Below are 13297 nucleotides of genomic sequence, written 5' to 3'. Positions count from 1 at the left end.
CTTCCCTCCCACATTTATTTTATTGATATCACAATGTATGTCTTTTACATTGTGTAATCACTAACAAATTTTTATAGTTATATAATAATTATTACTTTTGTCTTTTAATTTTTATACTAGAATTAAAATTTATATGCCACCATTACAGTATGAATATTCTGAATTTGATCATATACTTACCTTTACCCATGAGTTTTATACCTTCATATGTTTTCATGTTGCTAATTGGCATCCTTTCATTTGAACTTGAAGAACTCCGTTTAGCATTTCTCCTAAAGCAGGTCTAGTGGTGATGAATTCCTTCAGCTTTTGTTTGTCTGGGAAGTCTATCTTTCCTTGATTTCTGACAGCTTTGCCAAGTATAGTATTCTTTCTTGGCACTAAGAATACTTAGTTCTTTCAGCACTTTGAATCCCACTTTCTCCCGGCCTGCAAGATTTCTGCTGAACAATTTGCTTATAGTTTACAGTGGCTCTCTTGTATGTGATGAGTCACTTTTCTCATGTTGCTTTCAAGATTTTTTTTTTTTTTTTGAGACAGAGTCTCATTCTGTTGCCCAGGCTGGAGTGCAGTGGCACAATCTCAGCTTACTGCAACCTTCGCCTCCTAGGTTCGAGATTCTTGTGCCTCAGCCTCCTGAGTAGCTGGGATTACAGGCATGCACCACCACACCCAGCTAATTTTTGTATTTTTAGTAGAGACAGGGTTTCACCATTTTGGCCAGGCTGGTCTTGAACTCCTGGCTTCAAATGATCCATCCACCTCAGCCTCCAAAAGTGCTGGGATTACAGGCATAAGCCACTGTGCTCAGCCCAAGATCCTTTGTGTTTGACTTTTGACAAGTTGATTATGTGTCTCGAGAACCTCATTATGCTTAAGTATTTTCAGTATTATAGGCTTCATGGGGATGGATGTTTGTTTTCCTCTCCAGATTTGGGAATTTTTCTGTCATTATTTCCTCAAGTAAGTTTTCCATCCCTTTCTCTTTCTGTGCTCTTTCTTGGATTCCCATAATGCATATATTGGCTGCATGGAGGTGTCCCATAAGTTTCATAAACTTTCCTCACTCATTTTCATTCTTCTTTTCACTGAAAATGTTTGAGGTGATAAATGTTATATGTACTTTGTCACAATTTTTAACAATGTTTGTTCCATCTATATGGTGGAATATAATGCAGTAATAAAAAGAAAGAAGAATTTGTAAAGGACTGATAAAAAACAATCTGTATTGTTAAGTGAAAACGCATGGGTACCAAACAGTGTAAAAATAAAGGAGGAAGAAAAGAACATATATTAATTTGCTTCTATAAAATATCTCAAGAGAGATACCTAAGAAGCAGCAACATTGGTTTCTTCTTAGAAGTAGAGAGCCAGGGGGAACAGAAGCAGAAGGCAGACATCTCTGGAAATTTTTTTGTTCCTCTGGAATTTTTTTTTCCTTTAAGACAGGATTTCACTCTGTCACCCAGGCTGGAGTGCAGTGGACTGCACAGTCATAGCTCACTGCAGCCTCGACCTCCTGGGCTCAAGTGATCCTTCCACCGCAGCATTTTGAGTAACTGGAACTGCAGGTGTGTGCCACACACCCAGCTAATTTTTTTTTTTTTTAATTTTGTAGAGACGGGGTCTTGTGTTGTTGCCCAGGATGGAATCTTTGGAATTCTGAATCACAGAAACGCATCTTCCAAAACTAAATGAAAATGTAAAAGGTGATATCTATATATAACCTACACTTATACGTGGGCATCACAAACTAAAATTCTTCCAGAAGCCTGGTAGGAAACACAAAGGAGTGAAATCAGCAGGTCTGGAACCTTGGCAACTGGAGAAAGAACACCTCCTTACAAGATACAAGGTCAAATGCAGTCTGTGGAACACATGCCCAAAGGATGCCAAGAGAAGTGGAAGAGCTAAATTTGTAAGTGAAAATTTCTGACTCTGACATGTTGAAAAAATACTTTACTATAGGACAGGAGCGATGGCTCATGCCTGTAATCCCAGCACTTTGGGAGGCTGAGGCGGGCAGATCACGAGATCAGCAGATCGAGACCATCCTGGCTAACACGGTGAAACCCTGTTTCTACTAAAAATACAAAAAATTAGCTGGGCATGGTGGTGGGCGCCTGTAGTCCCAGCTACTCGGGAGGCTGAGGCAGGAGAATGGTGTGAACCCAGGAGGCGGAACTTGCAGTGAGCCGAGACTGCACCACTGCACTCCAGCCTGGGTGACACAGCGAAACTCCGTCTCAAAAAAAAAAAAACAACCAAAAAAACAAAAAACAAAAACTTATATATATCCAGAAATGTATACGTAGGTGAAAAGCTCAATTAGTATTCATGAAGTGAACACAGTGCAACCAACATGCAGATCAAGAAACCGAGCATGAATAACCAGCCTCTCAAATTTTTCCATTGCTCTCTCCTCCAGTCGCTAGCTCCCCACCTCAACCCCAACCAGGAAGCACTATCCTGACTTCTAACAGACTTGATTAGTTTTGCCTGCTTTTGTACATTATATGAATAAAATCACACAATATACACACTTTTGGATCTGGTATCTTTCTCTCAACATTATGCTAGTGAAATTAATCCACATTGTTGTATGTAGTTGCATATGGGTCATTTTCATTGCTGACGGTCTTCCATTTATTCATCTATTCTTCTGTTGACTGGCATTTAGGTTGCTGTTTGGGCTTATAACAAATTGTTCGGCTATAAATATTCTATTTCATGTCTTCTGGTGAAAATATACAAGTATTTTTGTTGTGTACCTTTCTAGGAGTGGAATGACTGAGTCCTGAAAGTGTCTGTTTAGGTTTAAAACATACTGCCAACTGGACATGGTGGCACATGCCTGTAGTCCCAACTACTTGGGAACCTGAGGCAGGAGGATTGCTTGAATCCAGTTCTGGGCTATAGTGTGTTATACTGATCAGGTCGTTAGCATCACTATGGTGACTTTCCAGGGAGCAAAAGACCCACAAGTTTGCCTATGAAAGGGTGAACCAGCTCAGGTCAGAAACGGAGAAGGTCAAAACTCCCATGCTGATGAGTAGTGGAATCTACTGCCAAATAGTTTTTCATTTGAGTTCTGGCTGCTCCATTTGTTCGTGTTGGCAACTTAAAAAAACTAGGCCAAAGAAAACATCTGTGGACCGTCAGTTGTCACCTCTGGCCTAGCGCATCTTTGGTTCTTAAGGGAGAAAGTTCTTTATGAGGTAAGTCCAAAAGCATAGAGTTCCCTTGCTCAAGACCTTGCAGTATCCCCCAATCTTTGGATAATGATCGAACTCCATGACGGGCTGCTCTTATTTTTTTCTGCCTCTTTTCCCTGATCTTTACGTCCATTTTTCATATCTCCATCCCTGCCACTTTAAAGGTCTTGGTGGGCTGCCACACTCTACTAAGTCAGCATGCCTTGAAATATGCTGATCCCCCTGCCGATGGCTTCCCATTTCTTTACTAGGCCAATTGAGTACTTCCTATCCCCATTAAATTACTAGACCCAGTGCTTGGGATACAAACCTGGATTCTCTCTACCCCAGGGACTTCACGGAGCCTGCCACAGGGCAGGTGCTCAGTACATGCTTGTGCCACAAACTTGCGTACTCTCTAACGTTGAATTTTTTTAAGGTAATCCATGCAGATAGGAAAGTGAAAAAAAATTACACAAGAGAAAAGGGAAATTTTACCCTCAATCTTCCCACTTTTCCCCAGAGGCAACCGCTGGTACCACTTCCTTGTGTATTCTTCCTGAGATACATATGGAATGTATAAGGATATATATTCAATCAATGCTATGGAGAAAATAAAACAGCCCTCTGGGGGTCCGCGAGTGCTGGAGACGGTCGCGCACGGCTCTCAGGAGCTGCAATCTGAGAGCTGCCCTACTCTGGGCCCAGAAACGACCCTCGTGCACCTGCAGTCCTCCAGGGAAATCTGAAGAAAGTTCCACAGCTTGGATCCCCAGCACTTTGGGAGGCCGAGGCGGGAGGACCGCTTGAGCCTAGGAGTTGGAGACCATGCTGAGCAACATAGTGAAACCCCCTCTCTACAAAAAATACAAAAGTTAGCTGGGCAAAATGGTGCACTGTGGTCCCAGCTACTTGGGAGGCTGGAGAGGGACGATCGCTGGAGCCGAAGGGGTCGAGGCTGCAATGAGCCGTGATCGCATCACTGCACTCCAGCCTGGACGACACAACGAGACCCTGTCTCAAATAACAGAAATGAAGGAAGGAAGGAAGTTACACAGAAAGGCCGCCTGCCGTAACCTCGCATCGGAGCCCCAGGTGCGGACCTCCGCGAGTGGAAGCGCAGCCAGTGCCCCGCGCCTGCGCACTGGCCCATGCCGAGCCCGCGTCGGCTCTCCTTCCCACGCCCTCCTCCAGCGCCTGCGCACCAGGGCCCGCTTCACGCAGGCCTGCGAAGCTGGAAAACCTGGATAGCCTTTCTTGCCGACAGAGGCGGGAGAAATTTGCTACTTCCTGTATCCCTTATCCTTCTCCCTTCCCAGTCTAAGATACGAACTATAAATGTTCGAACCCAATTCACCCCGGAGAGGAGGGATCAGATACCAGTGGCCTGAAGGCGCCCAGGTATCCAGAAGAATTGTGGGTGGGGACCCGCGGTCACATGGCGTGCGTCCGCCAATCAGCGCGCAGACCGCACTTTGCAGCTCGGCTTCAAACAAACTACCGTGAGGCCGGAGCGCCACTGGGACCCCGCCCCCTTCGCCTGGGTCTGGGGCCCCGCGAGACGGCGGAAAGGGGTGGGGGCGCCCGGGAGGGGGCGGGGCGCGGGGTCGAGTGACGGCCCGCCTCACCTATTCCGGGCGCGGGCTGTGCCCCGTAGCCAATGGGCGGGGGTGGGGGGCGGCCCGGCCGGCGGGGAGGGGGAGCCCGCGGCCGGGGACGCGGGGGGAGGAGGAGGCGGGCTCCTAATCCGGTTCCATCCGGTTCTCCCACCGCCCCCGCTGTGGGTCTCAGCAGCTCGGGCGGCGGGAGGAGTGGCAGCGGCAAGGCAGCCCAGTTTCGTGAAGGCTCTCGGCGCGCCGCGGCCCGCAGGCAACCGGCACGCACCTTCCCCGCCGCCAGGATGCCCAAGAGGAAGGTGAGCGGCGGCCGCGGCCCGCACACGCCCCCTGAAGCCGCCGCCGGCCGCCCCGCCGGGCCCCGCGAGGCCCAGGCCTCGTTGCACCCACGGTGGCGACGGGCCCGGGAGGCGCTTGGAGACCAGCGGGCGGGCAGGCGAGCGCTCGGCGGCCGCGGTGGCGAGCGTTCTGGAACGTTTGGCGGCCGGGGGAACTGAGGGGCGATTCGAACGGGGCGGCGGGAAGCCGTGACGTCACGCCGCCGGGCATTGTTCTCGGGGCCGGGCGGGCGCGCGAGTCCTGGGACTGCGGCCCGCCTCCATTCGTGCGTCTCCTTCTCTCCGCAGGTCAGCTCCGCCGAAGGCGCCGCCAAGGAAGAGGTGAGTGCGGGGCCTTCTGCGGGGGGTGGTGGGTTTCCCGTGAGCCGCTGACCTGCCTTCTCTTTTCGCTGACTCTCCTTTTTCTTTCTCCAAGCCCAAGAGGAGATCGGCGCGGTTGTCAGCTGTAAGTAAAGCGAGCCCCGTAACCGTTTGTTTTCCGCGGGTCGTCCTGGGTGAGGACGCTCAGTGCTACTTTTGTCTTTCAGAAACCTCCTGCAAAAGTGGAAGCGAAGCCGAAGAAGGCAGCAGCGAAGGTAGGCCTCGAAACGCGCATTGGGATGCAGCGGGGCCTTAGGCTACACTGCTTCTTAATGCGGAACTTTCCATTTTGATTAGCTATTTGAGCTTTATTTATACTTGAATAATTACGGTAAATTTTCTTCTGGTCGAGGCAAAATGTAATGGATATATTCATCCTGGTTTATAGGACTATATCACACTAATGCTGCTGCAGATGTCAGGAGACTTGGGACGACAAAAAATATTAAATATTAAGTCTACAAAGGAAATTTATTCTTTGCGTTGCGTACATTGTGGCTGGTGCTTGGCTTTTAATTGCTTGCTTGTACTTCCTTTTTTGACAATAAAAGAGCCAAGTTAGGACTGAGGCCAGGAGGAAGGGAACGTGTAAGTTTTTGTATATACAGTTTCCAAGCCAACTTCGGAAAGCCTTAACCTTTTTACGGGGTGGGGGTGAGGAGGTAAAAAGTTGTGATCTCTGAGAAAATAACCGCCACTACTCTGGAAGTGTTTATCAGCAGTTATACAAAACCGTGATTTTGGCTGCTCCCTAACAAATTCGTGATTGCATGATTGGAATTGCAGGTCTGTAGAATGAAATTGGCTTTGGGTATACGTGTGTTTGATAACTTTCAGGGTGGAAAAGCAGAACGTGTGTAAAACATGTATAAGCCTTGTGTTTGGATATAGCATTGAAACCACCACCTGTAAAGCTCTACATGTTCTTCATGGGGTGATTAGTTTTTATCCAAAACTTAGGTGAGAGTTTGCTATTTGAAGTCTCAAAAAAAATTTTTGTTAATGCCTTCACCTCTTTCCTAAAAGTGTAGGTAGAAGTTTAGCACTGCACAATCATCAGAAGAGGCAAGATTAATTTCCTTGACATTGAGGAGTTGTTGGGTAATTACTAAATTTGTCCTTGTTAAATAAAGGTATAAAACAAAGATATTTTTTGTTTTTTAATTTAAATTTTGTACAGAGCTGAGTGTAAAAATATTAACTATGTTTTCTTTAACAGAAAGTTCTGTTTTTGTGATCCTTTTAAAAATAAAGCTTCACGGAAGGTATGAGAATAGTATTTTTCAACTTGCAATTTCTCATTACCAGAAGACCATGTGGTAATTCTCTGTATACAGTTAGAACAGCACGGAAACTTGAAGGCCTAAAAAATTAGCTGACCTTGTTAAAAATGTTGGCGTGAGCAGTATATTATTACCTATCTTTTTTGATTGTGTGTGTGTGTGTGTGTTTTTTAACTAATTGGCTGAAATATCTGCCCGTTTCCCTCTTTACATTTTTCTTGTTTCTTTCCTTATTTATCTTTGTCCATCTTGAGATCTACTGTAAAGTGAATTTTTTAATGAAAACAGTTCCAAGTTTTACTCTCAGTGGGTTTGGGACATCAGATGTAATTGAGAGGCCAACAGGTAAGTCATTCATGTCAGTGTTTGTTGAGGAACGAGCCTATGAGGTCAGCTTTCCCAAAAGGAAAAAGGGCAGAAGGGATTTGTTCATTTTTACATCTAGTTTCTGTAATACACCTTTGACGTCGTGGTTGATCAGACTTTAAAGTCTAAACAGAACGTAAGCACTTGGTGTATCGATTATCATACTACACAGTAGACAGGTTTTCAAGGCATATCTTGTCACTGTGTGTGCTTCTAACTTGTATCTTTCCCTAGAACTAAATATTTTGAAGGTCCAAACATTATACTTTGGGAAACTTGATTGATTTTTTTTTAATCTAGCTTTTCAGCTGATAATGGTTACACGTGGTATTATTTCAAGTCCAAGGTATTATGTATTCTATTTTAACTGTTTCCCAGTTTTGTACTTTTTGTATTGGAATGATTATGAAATTAATGAGAAATCTTTAGAAATCAGATTACAAAAGAGTAGTTCTTAAATACAGAAGTGATTGTGAAACTTTGATAGCAATGTGTGTAGTAGCAGTTTTGTCTCAAATACATTTATCGTTTGTTACTCAAAGGATGTTGAAGTATTAAAAGTCATTATGCTGTCTGTGGAATCCTATTAGAACAGAACACCCTGCAGTGATTTTTCCGCCCATGTTAACATTGAAGTTGTGAGCTCTACTTGCTTGTCTTTATGGCCCTTTAACTGAAGTAATTGGTCAGTATGCGTATGGGTCTTTTATACCACCCGCTGGGGGCTAAACTAATTTAGCTGCTGCTGTATACTTACTAACAAGGAATAAATGTTAAGCTTTCTTCTCAGTATTGATGGATGGTATCTAAAAGTATTTTTATGTTTCTTTAACATGGCTTAAATTTTGAACTTAATGTGTCAAGTTAGTATGGTCATATATTAATACCTGTGCTTTTCAGATTCTTCAAACACCTAAATGAAAGTGATAAATTCAAAATTGATCCTTTTAGTTCCTCATTATATGATATCAAGGGATTAACTGTAGCAGGATAGTCAACCTGACCGTACGGCATGGTGCTTTTTTTCAGGTGATTAGTCTTAATGTGAGGGTTAAGGTCTTGTGAGGACAGTATTGTTCAAGTTCACAACAAATTTGGGGATGGGTGGGAATGCAGTCGACGAGACTCGTCTGGTACTCGACTTCATTTGTCCTGTCATGTGGAACTGTAGAGAATAGTGGATGATGGCGACAGTGGTGAAATATAGCTCGGGCTTTAGGATTTGTCATATGTCTAACGAGGCTTGACATGCACGTACTATTAAAATCTCCTTAGCATACGTTGTTTTCCTGATGACTGGGGTGGACCTTAAGTTGTCTCATGTAATAGGTGTATCAACTGATGTGTGATAGACATTAATATGACAGCTATTATGGATACAATCTACAAAATGAGATCCTTTCATAAGCTTGAAGATTGGGGTTTCACGCTCATGCGTGAGATGTCCCTCTCTCAAACCTTGCTATGAAGTCAGCACCATTGGGCCCATTACTTGTCTGACATGAAGGGGAAAAAGCAAAACAAAATGTAAATAAGGGGTAAAGCTTGTACTTAAAATATATTCTTATTCTATCATAGGATAAATCTTCAGACAAAAAAGTGCAAACAAAAGGGAAAAGGGGAGCAAAGGGGAAACAGGCCGAAGTGGCTAACCAAGAAACTAAAGAAGATTTACCTGCAGAAAACGGGGAAACGAAAACTGAGGAGGTCAGAAGTGTGTGTGTGTGTGTGTGTGTGTGTGTGTGTGTGTGAGAGATTGCTTTTGACTCTGAACAGTAGATACTAAATTGTACATTTTTTGTAGCAGATAACGGTATGCGTTATAATACTGAACAAAGTTTTGTACTGTATCCCAAAGTGAATGGACAAATGGTTTTCTATGATTTATCTTATTGGAAAGTAAATATGTAAATGGCTTATTTAAGAGCAAGAAATTTTAATATGCTCAATTTCAGATATAATTCAATCTTTGTTTTGTTTTTATATTCTGGATGTTGCTTTTAAATATATTTTTGAAAATTTATTCCCCTTGCATTTTTCCTGGCATTTTTTTCCCACTTTCATTTCTAATGAAAATGTTTTTGTTTGTATTTTTCTTAAAGGTCTAAATAATAACATAGATCAAGTAAATAAAAAGACTAGTGTCATTAATCTTCATTCTTAGAGACAGTGTCTGTTAGCCAGGCTGAATCTTGATTGTTTTAAGCTGTGAGGAAAAGATGTCTTTTCTTTTTATTAATGAAGCAGTGGGAGTAGAGAAGGAACAAAGAAGTCTGTAACAGGTTTTGATGGATTTGTTGTGAACACCACTGCACTCCTCTAGCCTGGAAGCTGTTTCTTAAGAAATAACTGAACTGCAAGGTTCAGTTAAGCCAGGCCTTTATTTTATGTTTGTTATATTAGCTAAGCTAGAAAAGATAAGTAATTTAGTATATTGATTTTTAAATTTTGATATCACCTAAGTATTTGATGTTTATATTTGATATTTATCAAATTCTTAAGTTATAAACTACTTATTCCTAAATTAAGAAATTTACAATCACAGTTTATTTTTTTAACTTGTACTTCTTAATTATTTTTTTAACTTGTACTTCTTAATTCCTTTTTTTTTTTTTTAAATTGTTTTTTTGTTTGTTTGTTTGAGACGGAATTGCACTCTTGTCGCCCAATCTGGAGTGCAGTGGTGGGATCTTGGCTCACTGCATCCTCCACCTCCCAGGTTCAAGCGATTATCCTGCCTCAGCCTCCCGAATAGCTGGGATTACAGGCGTGCATCCCCACACCCAACTAATTTTTTGTATTTTTAGTAGAAACGGGGTTTCGCCGTGTTAGCCAGGCTGGTTTCAAACTCCTGACCTCAGGAGATCCACCCGCCTCAGCCTCCCAAAGTGCTGGTATTACAGGTGTGAGCCACCGCTCCCAGCCTGTACTACTTAATTCTAACCATACATCAAATACTGTGTGATGATAAGATCACATTGCTAATCTAGTTCTGATTTTAAAGGAAGAACTTGACCTTCTAGTACATGTTATCAAATTACAGTTGGTTCTCCCTTGTTTATAGCTGTGTTCTATTAATACAAGGCTGCCACAAGTATGAAACCGTTTTCACATAGTGGAAATACAGGATTGGGTTCCTACAAACCTCTGATCACAACATTTTCATCAGCTGAAAATACGTGACTTTGTTACATGTGTATTTCTGTTTAGACATGCCTTAATGTATGTTAAAATTCACATCGAACTCACTACCAGTAGCACTGTAATTCATGCCTGAACAAAGCTCTCCAACACATACGTTCTCTGTGTGGCACATCACAGCCTTGAATTTAGCAACATTAGATAGCACTTGAACAAGATGCATGGGGGCCATTTTAAACAGCAAAATCATCAGTAAAAAGCACAAAGATGTAAAATATGTGGCACTAAGTAGACCGGAAAAACAGTTGTTTACGGCATTAGAGCTGAAACAAGAAGACAGAGTGACCTCAGCTTGGAATGTACATGTGGTGCAACTCAGCGGTTTTTTTCTGCTCTGTAGATGCATGCACATAGCCATGGGAGTGCTGCAAGTATTGATTTGGGGTGAGGAGTGGTTTTAACAAAAGCTTTCTAACAAGAGTAGGTGACTTTACAAATAATAAAGGTTATTGACTTTTTTAAAGACCTGATAGTTGCATATAAATAAAATGACAACGTGTTAAATGCTAAAGATCTCAATTTCCTTTCTTTTGCAGAGTCCAGCCTCTGATGAAGCAGGAGAGAAAGAAGCCAAGTCTGATTAATAACTATATACCATGTCTTATCAGTGGTCCCTGTCTCCCTTCTTGTACAATCCAGAGGAATATTTTTATCAACTATTTTGTAAATGCAAGTTTTTTAGTAGCTCTAGAAACATTTTTAAGAAGGAGGGAATCCCACCTCATCCCATTTTTTAAGTGTAAATGCTTTTTTTTAAGAGGTGAAATCATTTGCTGGTTGTTTATTTTTTGGTACAACCAGAAAATAGTGTGGGATATTGAATTATGGGAGGCTCTGACTGTCTCGGGGGGTCAGCGGTCAGCTTAACATTCCATAGATGGGGGGTTAGTTTTTATATCCTATAATACAAAGCATATTAAATGGCAATATGGAGTCAGTCCTGCATTTAATGTCTTGAACATTTTAAATTACTTCTGTTACCATATTGTTTTTTTAGTAGAATTGTTTCCTAAAGAAAACCACTCTTTGATCATGGCGCTCTCTGTCAGAATTGTGTGCACTCTGTAACATCTTTGGTTGTGGTAGTCCTGTTTTCCTAACAACTTTGTTACTGTGCTGTGAAAGATTACAAATTTGAATATGTAGTGTATGTGCTATTGAGTTGTGAACTGGTGGGCCGTATGTAACAGCTGACCAACATGTGAAGATACTGGTACTTGATAGCCTCTTAAGGAAAATTTGCTTCCAAATTTTAAGCTGGAAAGTCACTGGAATAACTTTAAAAAAGAATTACAATACATGGCTTTTTAGAATTTCGTTACGTATGTTAAGATTTGTGTACAAATTGAAATGTCTGTACTGATCCTCAACCAATAAAATCTCAATTATGAAAATATTTTGAAGCACATGGATTAAATTCTGGTTTAAATTTTATTTACAGAATTTCCACATTTGAGGCTGGCCAACATGGTGAAACCCTGTCCCTACTAAAAATGCAAAAAAAAATTAGCCAGGTGTGGTGGCAGGTGCCTGTAATCCCAGCTACTTGGGAGGCTGAGCCAGGAGAATCGCTTGAACCTGGGAGGTGGAGGTTGTAGCGCATCCAGATCGCACCACTGCATTCCAGCCTGGGCAACAGGGTGAGACCCTGTCAAAAAAAAAAAAAAAATTCCATATTTGATCATCCAAAGGTGTTTTTTTTTAAGTGAAATGTTTTAATTTTTGTTTAATACGGTCATGGGTCACCACTGACTGGATACAGTCTAAGAAACACATTGTTAAGGCAGTTTTCTTGTGTGAACATCATAGAGAGTGCTTACACAAACCTCAGTGGCCTAGCCTATTACCTATGTAGGCTGTATGGTTTAACCTATTGCTCCTAGGCAACAGACCTGTACAGCATGTTATTATGTAAATACTATAGGGAGTTGTAATAGAATGGTAAGTACTTGTGTATCTAAAGAGAAGGTACAGTATATAATACGGGACCATTATGTGGTTCATTGTTGGTTGATACGTGAGACATAACTGCTTGAATATCTGCTATGTCCTTTGAAGTTGCTTGACTATATTGGTTTAAGGGAAAAACAATCCAATATCCTTTGAATCAAAGCAAATACATAATTCTTAACTCTTAGTATGAGGTTAAAAAAAAAGTACAGAGTAGGCCAGGTGTGGTGGCTCACACCTGTAATGCCAGCACTTTGGGAGGCCGAGGTGAGTAGATCACCTGGGGTCAGGTGTTTGAGAACAGCCTGACCAAGATGGTGAAACCGCATCTCTACTAAAAATAAAAAAATTAGGTGGGCTTGGTGGTGGGCATCTGTAATCCCAGCTACTCAGGAGGCTGAGGCAGAAGAATTGCTTGAACCCAGGAGGTAGAGGTTGCTGTAAGCCGAGTTCACGCCATTGCATTCCCGCCTGGGTGACGAGTGAAACTTGTCTCAAAAAAGTAAGCTACAACTAAATCTAGTATGGTATGTATTTTCCAGATTTGCTTTCATATACATTCTATTCTCATTTTGCCCTCTAAGTATAGTCTTTAGAGTTGGTGTGGGGCAACTGTTGACCTGGCAACAGTGAAAACGGCCAGAGAACAGACCTTGCTGAGGTTATCACTAAATAGGGATCCTTGGAACAGAATTTAAACCTCTGTACACTTGGTGTGTTGTTTTGCCTGTGGGCTGATGAGTTAGCAAGAATCCTTTAAAAACAAGCCCTATGGGATCATAGATCTCTGCACAGACTGCCAGAGCAGAGTTTATAGGGAATAGTGAGGATACAGTAAAAGCAAATGCAGAGGATAGTGACGTGTCATGAACTGACAGCAAAGAAGCTTTGATAACCCCTGGGGGATGGGGAAGAACTAGGAGCCACCTGAGCGCTGTTGGTCATTACACGATGGAGGCCTGAAACGGTGATGAACAGATTTGCCTTTA

The 13297-nt window shown here is 42.4% G+C and overlaps 1 protein-coding gene and 1 non-coding gene across 3 annotated transcripts; both read left to right on the top strand.

Moving 5' to 3' along the window:
• Positions 1-4876: 4876 nt before the first annotated feature.
• HMGN1 (high mobility group nucleosome binding domain 1) lies at positions 4877-11754 on the top strand. 2 transcript variants are annotated; one of them, XM_002830679.6, is made up of 6 exons: positions 4877-5109; positions 5437-5469; positions 5564-5593; positions 5676-5723; positions 8736-8864; positions 10895-11754. In XM_002830679.6, the coding sequence occupies exons 1-6, from the start codon at positions 5095-5097 to the stop codon at positions 10940-10942; spliced, it is 303 nt and encodes a 100-aa protein (XP_002830725.1). In that variant the 5' UTR covers positions 4877-5094; the 3' UTR covers positions 10943-11754. The 2 variants fall into 2 exon arrangements, with proteins under 2 accessions (XP_002830725.1, XP_024095177.3); XM_024239409.3 differs by lacking the exons at positions 4877-5109; positions 5437-5469; positions 5564-5593; positions 5676-5723 and adding an exon at positions 8058-8186.
• Positions 8553-8659, top strand: LOC112130571 (small nucleolar RNA U13). Its single transcript, XR_002912818.1, has one exon. It is a non-coding gene; the product is annotated as a small nucleolar RNA U13 (small nucleolar RNA).
• Positions 11755-13297: the final 1543 nt, after the last annotated feature.

Source organism: Pongo abelii, chromosome 22, assembly GCF_028885655.2.
Source record: "Pongo abelii isolate AG06213 chromosome 22, NHGRI_mPonAbe1-v2.0_pri, whole genome shotgun sequence".
Classification (NCBI taxonomy): Eukaryota; Metazoa; Chordata; class Mammalia; order Primates; family Hominidae; genus Pongo; species Pongo abelii.
Note: the sequence above shows the minus strand (reverse complement) of the source record. Positions and strands in the feature narration are given on the sequence as shown.

What these genes read in the sequence shown, in the direction of transcription:
- HMGN1 (XM_024239409.3), top strand. An exon ending in GGGAAACGAAAACTGAGGAG is followed by an intron (nt 8,865 to 10,894) that starts GTCAGAAGTGTG and finishes TTTCTTTTGCAG; the next exon opens with AGTCCAGCCTCTGATGAAGC.